Below are 16,132 nucleotides of genomic sequence, written 5' to 3'. Positions count from 1 at the left end.
GCTGCCACAGGCATGGATCAGGGCATGAAGGCCCTTCCCCTGTCAGGCCACCATATAGGTAGGGTGAAGGGACCAGTCTTATCCTGTGGTTGCCCCCTCGGGATTTGGAAATAGCCATTAACTGAGCCCTGGGCTCCAGGCTGGCTTTGGGGTCACAGTCAGTGGGGAGTGGGGTGGTTGGGGCTGTTCCCTGCAACCCAGCCTCCACCCTTAGCGGGTCTGGGACCGCAGCACCAAATGCCATTGATGGTTGTTCTCCACCAGTGGGTGAATGGCCACTGGGAGCAGCATCAGGCAACAGTTGAACTCACTCTCCAAGTCTTCTGTGAAGTCTGGCAAGGGAGGAAGATGCTGAGTACTGGATTGGGATCACCATAACCCTGCTCCAAGCTCTGCAACTGACTCACTGTTTCACCATGAGCACATCACTTTACCTTTTTGTGACTCAGAATTTTCATCTATCAATTACGGATTTATGAGGTTTAATTAAGGTCTGTGAAGCCCTTTGAGATCCTCACTTGAAAGATGCTGTGCAGGCATAAAGTGCTGTACGCAATGAAGAAAACAAGAGAAATTAAAAGCTCCAGACAAGAGAGAGGAGAGGGCAGGTTTCCGACTGCTTGGTCTCCCAATTAAATGCTCCTTGTTAGGATGGCAACCTCACTTTAACCTGTGGACAAACGAACTTATTCACCCCTTCTTGCAGCAGACAGGCGATGACGTGCAGTAGTGTCTTACTCACTGGTTAGCCTTCAGTCATCTTTCCAGAAGTATGAGCAAACAGAGAAGGGGGAAGGGAGCAAGGGCGGGTGAGGAGTATGAATTCCAGAGAAAAGGGAAGTATCAGAAAGCAAGCTAGGATGTGCAAGGGCCTTTATCACTGCTGTTGAGATCTAGCTCTGCATAGTAACAAACAGGAATAGATTTCATCTGTCCTTAGAGGTACGTGCCCTGGAGCAGGGAAGAGCTGATGAATTACAGCAGAGAGGAAGCAAGGGAGTCTTCTTATGCAAGGCATCTCTTTCAGTGTCACAGAGGAGGTAGATTCAAGGAGTTTGAGGGAAATGTTTGAGCTTAGCTAAATGAAATGTGGTTTTAGCTACATTTTTTGAGATAAAGGCCTTGTTTGCAGAAGTCATGGAACACACACTCTGAAGCTTGTGCTTAAAATGTAGGCATAAGCTTAAGGCCTTTGCTGAATGGGGACATGCCCAAATTTATTTAGGTGCTGGGTGGAAACCAGGTCTAAGGGGTGGAAATCTTACAGCAGTGCTATTAGCAGGACCTTGAAGGTCCCCAGGAGCCACAGAAAGCAGTAATATGTGAACAGCCTTGCTATACTATTCATAGGGACAGGTTGACCTGGGGGAGGAGTGGGCAAAAAGCAAGCTCCATCTCCAATCTTTATTTTCTACTTTGCTTGCTGTACAAACAACCCTGTGGAAGCTGGCTCCAGTAGGTGTGGTCTGTGTATGCACTCCTGGGTGTGCCGCTTTGTTGTGTTAAAAGGACCATTCCTCACCTGAAAGCAAGTTTCCAGGTTGTCACTGACAGTCACATCAAAACTCGTGACCCCTCCCATCCCCCCGCCTGCATGCCTTCCCTCTTATATAAGAAAAACAGAGATGCCTGTTGAGATGAAACCCAAACTAGTCCCAGGTTTGGTGTCTGCCTTTGTTCCACACTGATCTGGGACCCCTCTGCCTGTCTTCTGAGTCGCCAGGGAAAACAGATGCATAGTAATTACTGCTGGCTAGAACAGCCCCCTGCGATCAGAGCAGCCATCCTCACTCTTCTCTTTCTCTCCCAGAAAAACCTCCCCTAGTCCATCCCAAAAAGTCCATCCAGCTTTCCCTAGGGTTTCTTAAGCTTCCTATTGTGCTGGCTGGTCTACTCTAACTCCATCTTTCTGAAACTGCTAGTGCTCCAGATTTGGCACAAAGTTTAGCATTAGTGAGCACTGTTTTGGAGTAAAGCAGAATAATGACTTTCTGTGGCATACTTACGACACTCCATTAATATATTCCAAAAGAAATGTTTTTGTTGCAACTGCAGTATACTGTTGACTCATTATATGATCTACTCTAATTCCTCCAGATCCTTTTGTGTAGTACTGCTGCTTAACCAATCATTCCAAGTCATCCATTCGTGCACTTAATTTCTCCTTCCCAATCATAGTACTTTGCTGTGTTTTTATTGAATTTTAGCCAGTTGATTCTGAGCACCTTTTGCAATTTATTGAGATCACTTGAAATAATAACGTTTAGATTAATTGTTCAGAAAATCCTATGGACAGGCCCATGCCTGCACCTGTAGCTAGTTCCAGAGCCCAGCCTTTCCATCTTAAAAACAAAGGCCTCTAGCACTTGATGCCATTCTTGCAATATTCTGCTGAAATGTCAGGATGAAGCCTGGCAGAACTGTGAATTTTGGAAGGCTCTTTCAATGGAAATATGGGATAAGAGCATCTGTTCAGCTGGCAGTGCCTTTTGGTCTCCGATCATCTAGCGTTGGTTTGAATCACTGTTATTTTCTGTATTATTACTGGTCTTCAAAGCATGCAGTCACTGAAAATATGCAAGCTTGAAATTGGCTTCTGACTGGGAGGGAGGAGACGGAGCTGCTGCTGTGTGATGGTGCACCCGGGCAAACGCCGGTCACATCAAGAGTGTCCTGGCCTGGACTGCTCCTCCGAAGGACTGGAGGTACAGCTCCGCGGCCGTGACATTTTTTCCCCACTCTCAGCCGAAGGCTCAGGATAACTCGTTGTGTTCAGGAGTGAAAATGTGGGAATTTGGTGTCCTCTGGTGGCAGCGGCGAGAGTTACAGCTGGCTGGAGCAGGCGTGACCCTCCGCACGCCGTTTGTTGCTCAGGCCGAGTGGCCGTGTGCTCCTGTCAGAGCGCTGATGCTCCTTTCTGCCCTGCACCGTAAATATTTCTAGTCCAGTCTGGCTTCCGTAGTTTCTGTATGCTCAGCCCTCCTATTTATTTTATGTCTGTTTACCTGCTTCCCTTTCTGGAGCTGTGTGTGACTTTGGGTTTAAGATTGACTTGATGGTGTTTGCTTGTTTTCCTACGATTTCTTTGCCTCACAAAAGGAAATTTAGTTTCTGTAAGCACCTCTTCACAGTTACAGAAGGCTTCAGCTGCTTGGTCCCTTAGTAAAGTAAGTGTGTTTGTGTCCAAAGGCCTTTCAACCCACTTCTCTAAGTACTGAATCTGTTACCCCCAAGCTTGCCTCAGTGCAGCTGCCCTCATCGGGTGCAAGAACTGGTGAGCAAGAAGACCCAGAGCACCTGGACAGCCCAGCTCTTTTAGCCACAAAACAGGTGAGAGCAGATCAGAGCACTGCATAGATGGTGAACACTACAAATGGGAGGATGTGTTTGCCACAATTTGTGTTGTGTGAAGTATGTGAAGGGAGCACGCCAAGCCATACACTCCTGGCTCCAGGAGCTTCTGCTGGTAATGGATGAAAACTGAGTAACCTCGAGGGGTGTGGGGTGTAAATGTCTCTAAGAGTTTGGTGCAAATGCAGCCAGAAAAGTCAGTCTCATCCCTTATGAAGAAAAGCAGCCTTACATCCTCTCCCCATCTCAATCACTATGCTACCACTTGATAGTCTTATCTTTTTCAAGAGCAGCACAAGTATTAATGATGCAAAAGGAATATAGCACAGCTGGGACTGGCTCACTGAGGTCAAAGGAATACATTTTTTGACATGTAAAGACAGGCTGAGAAATGAACTTCTGTGGGGGAGTCAAGTAAACAGAGGATTTTTGGGGTGTGCATAGATGGGCTAGCAAGTCTGGGACACCGTGGCATCTAGACAGGCTGACCCCACAGTCTGTATGTTGCACCTTCATGTGGGAAGAGCTTCAGAGAGCACAGGAGAGCCAGGAGCTTCCCACGCTGGCTGCTGCAATTATAGCACTGGCTGAAAACAGAGCCCCTTTGTGGCGTGAATACAAACAGCCAAAAGCTGGCACTGCTTTGGGAATTTTATAGCTTAATGGAAAAGAATGGGAGAAAGGCAATACTCATGTTTTCATTTTACAGAGAACCACAGTGCTTTGAGACTTGTTCTTCAATTCACAGTGGTGTTTATTTAGGTGCCTGATTTCCATGTAAGTTTTGAGAATTAGGTACTTTGCGTTGTGAGCATGAATGAACTCACCCAGAGACACATCAAGGGAGCACGCATTTTCTGGTTCCTGCTGTCAAATGCTATCACTGTCTATCAGAGGCAGGCAGACTGCTTCCCTCTTCTATCTGCCTTCCTGCCAGCACTGCTTTCTCTGGGCTGTGGTAGCGCTGGTGAACACTCTCAAGGCTGTGGCTGTAAACAGGGCTCCCCAGAAATGAGCTTTATCTCCTGATTTGATAACCAGGGGGCCAACTGAGGAGGCCACAGGAAGTATCTGGTCCTCAGCTTCTTGCTGCTTACAGACTCAAACGAATCCTCACAATACAAAAAAGTAAGTAAAAACAGTCTTTAGCAGAGGATTTTAAATCTTGGCTTCTGCTGCTCTCCAGCTGTTCAGAGTTCTCAGCAGCCTTGCAGCTATCATTGGGCTTCAGGGGCTCCTGCCCACGAGGAGCCAGGAGGATTTCAGCCCTGTGGCATGATCTGCAGCTTGCCTGCATCAAAGGCCCAGAGGCTGCTAGAATAGGCAGCGAGGAGCAGTTCCAGCTTTTGCTGCAAAGGGCACAGTGTGTTTTTGTGACAGGCAGTGGGAATGAGGGACCTGTGGCAGATACACAAGCTGCAAAGGCAGGCTGGGCAGCACCAGCCTCTCAGCAGCACCAAGCAGTCTGTGGAGATGGACTTTATGCTGTACCTTGGTGCCAACCACAGATGAGTGGCTAAAGGGCTTGTGCCCTCAGCAAGTAATCAAACAGTCTGTGCCCTACTTCAGGCACAAGGAAGAAGTTTCGAGTTTCATTCACTTATTAACTTTGGATTGGAGATTTTGTTGTTACATTGCTGCCTTCAGGTACTGGTAGGTGCTTGAAGGAGAGCATTGCTTCATAGCTCATCCAAAATATGGCTGTAGTTGTGACCTTGCTTATTTGTGGACTTACTGTCACAGCTTAGCTCTCTATAGCAGCTATGCAGATCTAACTATAAAAGTCGAGAGTCCAACCATGTGCTGAACTTAGAAAAATTTAGGGAAGTGTGTTTGAGGCCTTGTGTTTGCATTTGTTTTTACCAAGGTTTCTTTTTTAAAGCCATTTTAGAAATTATTTATATCCTCCTTGCCTTCAACTCCAAAAGCCTGGGCTTTTCAAAGGACTACACTAAGCATTACAAGGCCTTTTGCCTACTTTCAGTAATCTGAGCATAGGCAGACTGGTGCTTTCCAGATCCACATTAACGTTTGTGTTCTTCTTTCCCTTGGAGGATTTGCACTCCCTCCAGCAGGTGGTAGCAGCCTCCTTCAAGCTGTGCAGCTCTCCTGCCTGCTGCCGCAGAATTGCTGCCTGGTGATTCATGTCCCTGGCTGCCCTTGGCCTCGCTTGATCTCCTCACCCTCTACTGCATGTCTGAGCTCCCCTGTGGAGGAAGATCTTCTGTCTAGGTCCAGAATATGGACTAAATTTACCAGCAGTGTGAATCACAGAGGCAAGAGGAGGCAACAGCACAACATCACAAGGACACATGAAGTGTCTTGCTGTTGTGTATGATTTATTCCTGACATTTTTCTAGCACTGTCATGTTCTACCCATCACAGATGAGTGCTTCATAGATGGAGCAATTCAGGGATATGCTTCCTAAACACACAATTTAAGATCTGATGCTTTGTCAAGGCAGTAGGATTAGCTGAAGCAGTGACAGGTCACAGACAGGCTCTATCTTCAAATGAAATGGAAACTCGATCTGCTTTGTATTTCCACAAGAAGTCCTCTGCTATGCCAGTGCAATGTGATAGTTTTGTGGATGCAGTGACATTATCCACTGATATATGGCCTCTGCTTATTAGCAATTGATCTGGCTACCTCCCTAAGTTACTCAGTACAAGGTTGTGCTTGTGGTGACAAACATCTTGGGTTTAATTATGAATGGTTGAGTTCTATGGAGTTTTTTTGTCTGTTTGGTTTTATTGTTGGGTTTTTTTTTTTCCTTTTAATATGCAGCCATACCTTCATTATTTGTATTTTAAAACAGCAGTCCTATAGGTGAGGACCTAGATAGGTTGAAAGAGTTTTGGGGTTTTGGTATTCTGTATGAGTAAAAGAAATGCAGACAGAAGCTCTGTTTAACAGAGGAGATAAGGAAAAACTTAAAGACAAGCTAGAAAAAATCCCATGGCTTTCCCAGCTATAGCTCCCTCACTGGGTATGAAAGGTGAAGCTTTAGGTATATTATAAGCCACCCAAAGATGTAGCAATGAACCAAGGAGTTTGGCTAATACGCTTTAGCACCTGTGTTTGAGTATCTGTTTGGGTGTTGCTTACTTTAAAACTGTAACTGGGGCTTGACTTTTGTTTTTGTGGTATTTTGCACTGTTGGACGTAGACCTGTGAAACAGGTCCTCTGCTCGAGAGCATGCCAAGGCACAAAACTTCTGCTCTTCACCACCAACCCTCACACAATGCTCTTCTGTGCCAGTTGTGGTATGAGCCCTCTCCATCCAGGGCAAGGGACATGACAAGTCACACGATTCAGGCAGGGTTAACTACCAGGCCCAGCTAGCTCCTTGTCCCACCTGAGCAGCAGCAGGCGCTTTAGGGTAGACACAAGATGTTGTGTTGATCATTACGTAATCAGCTCCATGGCTGCAGTTCCCTAGGGTATTCCTAAATACCATCAGCTGAGTGTTGGTTTATGGTCTGGAACTCTGCTTGCCTTCTGTAGCTGCATCTAACTTTGCCCTTGCAGTAATGCAAAAGCTTTAATTTGTCTCTGACACCTTCTACATCTAATAGAAAATTCTCTCTTCTCCCTTTTGCAAACTTTTTTGATCTTTGCTGCCACTTGTTATTTGCTATTCAGTCTAGGAGCTATTTTGATGCTTCAGTGGTGGGAAGGAGTGTTTACAAGAGATTTACAAGCCTTGAAGTTAACAATGTCACATGTTTAAAGCGTTTGTCTGTGTCACTGTCACAGTGACACAGTAACAATGTCAGTGTTTAAAGGCTAAACTTACTCTTGGATCTGTGGTTTATGGCAAATGAATGAATTAATGCTACCTTTCTTTTCATGTTTTGCTTTGTGTACCATGAGGAAGAGACTTTCTGGGATTTTAAACACTTCCAGCTCTTCAAGAAGTCTGTTTCTCAGACTTTTGATAGTGAGAGCTTGCCCTTGAGGAATGAAGAAGCCACAGACCCTTGTATGTAATGATGAGACCCACCCAAGGTAACTCCCATCTGTGCTGAGACTGTGCAATGCCACCTTGACTGAGACGTGATAATGGCTCTGACCAGCCTCACCTGAACCTCCCTCATTCTGACCACTTGCTTGGGAGTTCCACTGCAGCTCAGCCCCAGCAAGTGGGGCTTGCTGGTGTGGGGCTGTGCCCTGACAGTGAGTAAGCCTTTAACTTTTCCTTACCTTACTGGTCAAAGGAGTTTGGTGTCAAACTGTGTTTCAGGTGTGTGACCCCCAAGCAGAATGAGCTTATCCCTCTCAGGCTTGAATGTACAGCCGTGTCTGAGGTGAGAAGCTCCTTGTGCTGGTATGTTTTTGCTGAGTTGATAGTGGAGACTCAGGGGGTGGAGGAATTCTTTCCCCTGTCTATGTACATTCCTCCTTGCAGGTTGCTCTGAGCAATAGCTGTTCATGTTCAGAATTAATACAGCATTCTTGGTTTTTGGAACGTGAAATGAGCACAAGATCTACCTCCAATGTGTTCCTTCAAAGAATGTCAAATTTCTGTCATGAAACAACAGAAGGGCAAAATAAACAAAAACCCCTTTGAAGGATGGGTTAGACTGCCTGAGTTGGGTGTGTTAGTGGCTTATTTAAGCATTTAAAGCTGTTTATTTAAGCAGACTCCCATTATTCATGTAGGAGCTCTCTCTGGGTGTCAGAGAGCTCGGAAGAGGCCAAAGGTCACTCTGTTGTTTTGTGTGAGGACAGCAGGCTGCTCTTCAGAGGTTTGACCCTGACACTGTAATGGAGGCATAGTGGTAGTCTCACTGGGGAGTTGTATCACGGTCTAGCTGGCATTTCTGCATGCTCTTTGACTCTGCAGAAGTGACCATGCTACTGTAAGAGTGTCATAGCGAGGGGTTTGGAGACCTGTGCAGTGTGAGGGCAGAGTTACCAATCCTGCTTGTCTGACACTGCTCTGTCTTGGCAAATACTGGTGAGGCATAACCCAGTGAAGGAAAATCCTCCAGAAGAGGATCTAGTGGAAGAGAAACACACACAGCATGAGTCTGGTTGAAGGCAAGAAAGAGGCAGGTAGGGAAGGAGACAAAAGGAAGAGCACAACCTTCCTCTTTGGGTGGGTCTGGGCTGCTACATAGGGTTCAGTTGACCTTGTTGCCTCAGGAGCAGAGGCTCCTTCCTTGCCTGGCAGAAGCAGGCTAATGCCAAATTAATGTGTTATGTATTGCCTGAAGAGCCTTGACCCTGCTGGAAGCTGACTCATGTGATCTTGGTCCTTAGATTTGCTGAGAACTCCCCTGAAAAATGGTCACCTCTCTCTGAACAAGTGAGAGAAGCTGTGCCCTTTCTTTGACCCTTGGATGGGCAATGAAATGAGATATTATCGTAGCTTTGCTTTCCAAAGGTAGAAGCAAGTAAGTTTTATGGCTGCTGAGTTATCAACTTTTAGGATATAAAGGAGGGAAAAGGAAGAGAATTTCTTTCTTCTCAGCCCTAACATCTAATACACAGCACTCCAGGATTACCAATTCATAGAGGTAGTTATCATGAAGCTGTTGTTAGGTGTGCTGTTCCTTTGGTTGCTCTCCTCAGAAGGTAAGTTTTGAAAGGTCCTCTGAATATTTGCATTGCACAGTATTTGGGAACCTCTATTTTTAGTTGTTGCAAGGTGGGTGTGTAGCAGGAGTTTTAGAAGCAGCATGGAGAAAATCTGTGAGTAAAACTGTGATCTTAAATGCAGTTTTGGGTATATTTGATAATTTTTTGATAAAGATGTATGCATTGGTTTGCACTGTTCTGGGCATAGAATGTGTCTTATGCACTAAAGCTTTCTGGTGAGAGAAACATCAAACAATTAGACTAGCAGTGAGATCTGTGCCAAAATGGTGCAGAAATTCAAGCAAGGAACAGAGGTTTTCTCTGAATTTGTAACTATGATCATCTTCTTTTCAGTGATAGAAGGTTATGTGAATGGTTAACCATCATCCTGGCATTCAAGGCATTGTTCAGATTTCTGTAATATTCAGGGTAGGCTGGAGCCCTTGTTCCCTATACTGGGTCTCTAAAGTCCACGTTTGGTGCCAATGACAGTTTTGTAGGTGCTCAAGACTGAAAATGTTGTGTATGTTTTGGCTTTACTGGCTCTGTGCTTCAGCTCTCTGCCTGTAAGACAATAATGATAACTAGTAATAGTGCTTTACCTTAGCAGAAGGCTGTGATGATCAGTGTCTTCAGAGGGTTATAAGGTCCTCTGATAAATAATAAACTGTTAGCTTTTGGTTCCTAAAGTAATCAGAAGAAATTATCACACCTGAGCTTTTTAACTTATGGAAAAATATGCATGGTGGCTGCGGTTCCTCTGAAAACTTAATCCAGGAAAAAAGATGTTGATTGATAGCAGCCTGTAAGAATTGTTTGTTGAAACAGATTAACGATAAGAGCAAGGGAGGAAGGAGTTAGAATCTTTCTCCCAAATTTTGGGAAAATTGTCTGAAAAATACTTCCTTTTTTTATGTCAGGAAAATTGAAAGCACAAGTTAGAATTATTCCATGGTAGAGTAAGGGAGTAAGTATAGTACTGGGAGTAGCAGGAATTTAAAAAGTCGCCCTATGGAAAGTGTAAATCCAAAACAAACTGAGAAAACTGAAAAGGTTAAAATTTAATCAGCCAAACCAAAAATTAATCTGAAGAGAAACAATGAATCATTGTTGAAGGAATGAAAACCGACACATCCTATTTCAAGTTCTTCTGAAACATGGAGTTTGTAGGACTGACTGATGTATAAAAGAAGGCTGAAGCCTGACAATTTCTTTTTTTCTTTGGTGTCCTTACATAAAACAGCTTAAAAAAGGCCTTGCACTCCAAGCCTTTCAGCACAGGGGACAAGAGGAGTAGTGACCAAATCCTTGAACAAAGTGATGACGAATATAGAAGGACTGCCAGGATTAAGTGATATCCACCCAAGGGAGTGAGCCAAGCAGAAATATGAACATGTCCATTTCATTAACTGTGATGCTCATATTGATCGGTGTTGGGATGTGGGCTCTGCACGTGTTCAGAAGTGGTCTGGATAAAGGGTGGGTTCCAACTTGCTGGTGCAAAACTGTTCAGGATGTTCAGAATGAAAACTTAAACTAAGTTTTCCCCTTGTATATTACTCTTATCTATGTGTACACTATGATGAACTCTAAATAGATACTGCTTAACCTCAGAACACAATTGTCTGAAGACATCGGTGCTAGTGATAGAGAGAAATTAATTCAGGAGTTAGCGAGAGAACAGCATAAAAACCACGTTGCTGCTGCTGTGTACAGGGCCACAGTTCACCTGCATCTTGACAGTCATCTGGATTTTTCCTCTCAAAAAAGCTGTGGTAAAATCTAGGAGGAGGATAGAGGGGGAGAGTGGTCAGACTTACGAAACAGCTTAGATGTGAGATCAAAGAAACTGCCTCTTCAGCCTGGAAAAAGCAGGGATAAGTATATGATAAAGACATACAGGCACATGCAAAATGGCAAATTTTGCAGAAACAAGGGAATGACTACTCTTTATAAGAGCAACAAGGAAACAATCAGGTCATTAACAAATGAGGAGTACTTCTTTTCAACATGCAGTTAAATGATGAAGCCCCTTTCGCCGCAGGACTTGGGGGAAGCCAAAAGTGTGAAAGTATTAGAAAAACAAATAGGCAAATCCATGAAAGAAAGGTGTCAGGGAGTTCTTCAACATTAAGTAATTGCTTGCTCAGGGAGCACAATAGTATGGATAGTTGGGTGGGTAGAACATGGAAGTATAACTGTATTTTCCTTGTTCTTTGCCTAAGCATCTGTATTTGGATATTGTCAGAGGCAAAATCCCAGATTAGATAGACTTTCAGTCTGACACATTATAACTGTTCCTCCAGCTCCCTGAATCCTGGAAACTGGGATTGGATCCTCTTTCTCTCTAAATGTAACCTAAGGAACTATTCTCAAATATAGTTGAAATTAGTGTTAAAATTCTCAGATACTGAGTTTCTGCAGTAGATTTGTGTGATCCAGACAAGTCCCTCATTGCTTGTGCCTCCAGGAACCCAAACAGAGTTGGGGTTCTGGTTATTGCCCTGAGTAAAGCATCATCAAAAACCACAGATTGAACAGGCAGAAATTTAAAAAATATGTCACACAACAGCCAGGAAACTGTTTCAAGCTTCTACAAAGTAATGTAAAAATAATATAAATTTGCAAGAAGCTCATGGCTGAAACCCAAGTAGGGGGAAAAACCGCACGTGGAAGTTGCTGACAGTTACTAAGTAAGGTCATGTAGTGTGGCACAGGTAACAGGCTGAGGTGGTCATGGGGGGCAGTAGTGGTTCTGTGTCACCTCACTGACCTGTATGCACAGGTTGTTGACATGCCCATGTCCCCAGAGGCTGCCCAGTGCCCCCTGCTCATGCCAGGCACCTCTCCTTGCAGCATGAACACCACTGGCTGCCCTACACCCAAGGATGTCTCACCTGCTGGGCTGAGCCGGCTCAGCTCTTACTCTGTCATTGACATGGAAAGAAAAGTGTACAAGCCAGAAGTACTCAGAAGGGCTAAATATTCCAAAAATAGCTCCTGACTCTTAAAGGACAATTATTTTAATTCTGCATAAGACTTGCTGGATGCCGATGGCTTCGGTGTGGCAAGCAAGAACAGCTGAGAACATGCTTTGAAGTCCAGCTGACCTAGGCTTTCTGGAAATTTTAGAATAAACCAAAATCTGTTTGTATAAATCCAGGTGTATGCTCAAGGAAAGAGAATAATTCTTCCTTAACAGGAAACAGCTACAGGCCTGACTCCTGGCTCCACAGGCTATTTTGTCTGCCAGCACTCTACTAAGAGAAGAAATTGCAGCTGTTTCTGTACTGCTATGGCAAACTCACGACAGTGTCATGCTGCTCCCTGACTGTGGAAGATGCAGATTAATGTGATTTGCTCCTTTCTAAGGAGTTTCACCTTGTACCTGTTCAAATTACTCTAAATTTGGACCAAATAAAACTACAGCAGTATATGAAATGTGCTGAAGAGGAAAACAGGTAGAGAAGACCTGTGGAGAATGGGGTTGTTTGAGGGGATCTGCAAGAAGTTCATCACCTGTTCCTATAAATTCCAGTGATTTCAACAGATGTCACCTGTTTATAATAACTAAAAGCTTATTCTAGTATAGCAAAATCAAAGAAAATGATTTGGTTGTTGGAATGAACCTCATCTTCGGAAAGCAGGGCAGATGAGAAAGGTGCCTCCTCTCCAGATTCTGTGCTTTTAGGTATATTGAGTCTTATGAAGCTTTTTTTTCCTAAGGTAAAAAAAATATAGCATAACCATTTCTTTAATGTTTTTAAGGTAATGCAGATGATCTGGAAGAATATGGGGAACTAGAGGTAAAGTATGAGTACAGCTTTGTTTTTTCTCCTGTTTTCAATACCTATCATTACCTATCAGGCTGTTGCTTCCTCTGAGGCAAGCAGTAGAAAGAATACAGCTTTTTGCTCTAAACTGCTTCTGCAAAGAAGAAATGCAAAGCCAATGAGTCGGCAATGTGATAGTGCAGCTGCAAGATTACAGAATGTAATCAGGAAATGAGGTTTTCTCCGAGCAGTGCTTGTTATTAGGTTGCATATCCTGTTCGTAGGTCTTTTGTGGTTAGCACTTGTTCCTAGATGCTCTGTTGCTCTTTTAGAAACACAGGATTAAACTCTTCTGTGCTTTATAACAGTGCAAAGCGTCTGCACCATTAAAGTCCTCCAGCTGGGCTCTAGGGAGTGTGTGTGGATCATGGTGGCCCTTGTCATTATACAGATTTCACCTTTAGGTACTGGTGATGGTCAGCCAGCCACTCATGGTCATTGCAATGAGGGAACTCCTTGCCACCTCCTGAGGAGGTGAGGATTGCCTTCCATGCCCCTTTATAGCACTCAGTGTAGGGCTGTGTCTACCATAAGGATATAGGATGACATTAAACAATATTCCTACTGGTACTGAGCTCTCTCTCACGCTGAGTGAATAACTCACATCCTTGCCTTCTCTGATCACCTGGCCAGGTGTTGCTAAGGAGCCAGAACTGGTTCATTCTGCCTTTCCTGTTGCATACTGGAGTTGTAACATTTTGCTATGTCAGTCAGATGCCCCTTGGCACACAGAGATGCCTGTAGTAGCTGTCCTTATGACCTCTTCCAGATTAATCAGTCACTGCAGCAATGGATGTAACAGGATGTATTCAGCACATTTCACCATTTGCTCAGACCCAGTTCTGTGGCAATAAGTAAGAAAAACTGAGCAGAAAATATCATGTTCTGGAAGAGTTAATTCAAAACACAGCTGTCTATATCTGTGTTCCCATGTATTTCTAACAGAGGTGTAATCGTTCTGTGAAATTGTTTACATGAGTAAAATCTTGGTCCTGTGTGAGAATGGAGCCCATACGACCCCTCGTTCCACAAATTTCCTTGTTAGGTCTAAGCAATCAATCATATTTATTTGTTTATCTCAAAGGCTCTAAGAAGATTGCAGTTTTCATGTGAGCAGATGGTGTTCCCTGAGACCCCTTCATCTTCAGGTTTGTGTTTGATATTGTCTCTGCAGAGGCTTTCCCTCCCAAAATTATTTGAGAATGGGCTGGGGCAGAAATCAGATGTTTGCAGGGATGCATATGTATGGGATTGACTGAAGTGGAGCTAGGCTCTACAGACTCCTTAGGTTTTTGTTCCATTCATGATTACTTTTCTACCTTTGTTTCTTCAGCTGCTAATTGGGGATGCCACTATCACTTCGATCATTCCCAGAAGTGTTTTTTGATCTTTTCTTGCTTGATAGTTCAGCATATCAGTGCCTCTAAACACCCAAAGTATTTACTGAACACCTGAGTAAAGTTTCCTGTCCTTTCTGACTTATTTAAAACCTCCAATCAAAGCCATCAGTATAGACTTCTTACATTTTAGCCGACTTTGTTATGTTTTAATGTACTGGTGAATGTAACTTTCTCTTAGGGTTACTGTTTTGGGGTCTTTTGTAACCTGAAGTCTTTTGATTTTCTGCAGTTCATGCTCTAAGGCCGGCTGACATTAAAGTAGTTGCTTCAATAGGAAGTTTGCAAAGAGTAAGTACAGGCGGGAAAAGTGCTGAACGTGGCCCATTTCCTCCGTTGTGATGATGAAGTCAGCTGATGATGTAGTTTGAGGTCTCAGGGTGTTCAGGACTTGAATCTTTCCACAAGCATCAAAGACTTCTGGTGAAAAAATGACTGGAAATACCTGCTGTTCAGTGTTGCAGTATACCCTGAGTCTAAAAATAGCCAGCTGACTTCGTGCAGGAGGAAATGTGATCACAGTGCTCTTGCAGAGAACCATGATATTTGATTAGAGCATGTTAGATTTCCTAACAATGAGCATAACAGATTGAATAACTGGAAGAAGATGCTGGGAAAATTCAAACTGGAACAAATACAAATTATTGAGAACTGCAGTAGATTTTCCACTTTATTAAGTGTTTTCTGTAGAGACTGGTTTCTTACCTAGAAGGCAGGAGGTCTACAAGGATCCCAAAGATCCCAAAGGATCCCAAAGATATGCTTCTGATGTATTGATCAGTGGGTAAAGTTCTCCTGCCTGTAATAATATAGTCAGATTTGGATGATCTTTATTTGTCTTAATAGTTGGGAGTGGATATCTGAAATAGATTTGAGGCCGAATTAGAAGCATTTAACCATAATTCTCAAGCTTTGAGGAAGTGTAGAAATGCCTCTAGAGCAAAAGTTGATAGCCATTGGAGAAGCTGTAACTGTGAATAATGGGGTAGAGTCTCTCTTATTACAAAGCAACTTTCAGATTTGAGATGGTATCCAGCAAGACATCATACTTTTCCTTTAGAAAATCGGCACTTCTGTACCTTTTCTTTTGAAAAAATTTATTGTCCTGAATGCAAAGATGCTTCACCCATATCAGATACGTGGCCCTTTAGAGCAAGTCTTCTTTGTGCTGGTGTCTTTGTTACTTGTGGGGGTGTCATAGGAAAACATGTAAATGATCTTTTAAGGAATGTTTGCTTTCCTAGAGCAAACATCTCTGTCACTGTCTCCTCTTCAAACTCTCTGAAACCAGTGAAGTTCCTCTACTGATGTTGTTTCTTGTTAACAGACACTCTTCTGTCTGAGTGCCATCTATGTAAATTATCTAAATGACTCCAGGTCATGTCCCTTGTTGGAAAGGTGTAGGAGTAGATCCAGAGAAAGCTGGTCTAGAACAGCATTTCATTTTATGAAATTTGATTTCAGCTAGTCAAATTTTTTTTTTACGCCATATGTGAAAAAAAATCATTAATGAAAGCAGTAACTAAGAAAGGATTACCAGACTATGAAAATGCACTGTAATAGAGAAGTTCTGGAAAATAACTTAAATCTGTGAGTGATTACAACACAATGGAGAAGAATATGTAGAAAACAATACTGTCTCTAACAGGAGTGGAATATGGTAGGGGTACAACATATTTAGGTCTAGTTTATGCTTTGCTTAATTTTATTCTTATTTCTTCTTTGTTTGCAGACACCAGAATCTGGTGAGGATTTACTCCAAAGGTAACAAGTTAGCTTTTATAAGTTTCATTATCCCAACCTCTGTACTATCACGGTGCAGGAATTATGCCCAAGCAATATTTTTTATTGTTCTATAGGGAGGAGGAGAAAGCTTATGTAAAATGGAAAGTATTTTGAGACACTGTAACTTTCCCTGGTCTTAGGTAATAGAAATTTTTTGTACTTATGCAGCATATATAAT

At 43.3% G+C, this 16,132-nt stretch overlaps 1 protein-coding gene across 3 annotated transcripts in view; it reads left to right on the top strand.

Moving 5' to 3' along the window:
* Positions 1-16,132, top strand: part of PLB1 (phospholipase B1) — a 92,078-nt gene that overhangs the window by 3,958 nt on the left and 71,988 nt on the right. For 2 of the 3 annotated variants that reach the window (XM_069009792.1, XM_069009791.1), the window contains exons 2-4: positions 13,857-13,920; positions 14,402-14,460; positions 15,902-15,933. In XM_069009792.1, coding sequence (XP_068865893.1) covers positions 13,890-13,920; positions 14,402-14,460; positions 15,902-15,933 — 122 coding nt within the window. In that variant the 5' untranslated portion in view covers positions 13,857-13,889. Of the gene's footprint in view, positions 1-8,721; positions 8,937-12,707; positions 12,746-13,856; positions 13,921-14,401; positions 14,461-15,901; positions 15,934-16,132 lie in introns of those variants that run through there. The other variant, XM_069009790.1, reaches the window with a different exon arrangement.

The sequence above is a fragment of the Aphelocoma coerulescens genome, chromosome 3 (assembly GCF_041296385.1).
Source record: "Aphelocoma coerulescens isolate FSJ_1873_10779 chromosome 3, UR_Acoe_1.0, whole genome shotgun sequence".
Lineage (NCBI taxonomy): Eukaryota > Metazoa > Chordata > Aves > Passeriformes > Corvidae > Aphelocoma > Aphelocoma coerulescens.
Note: the sequence above shows the minus strand (reverse complement) of the source record. Positions and strands in the feature narration are given on the sequence as shown.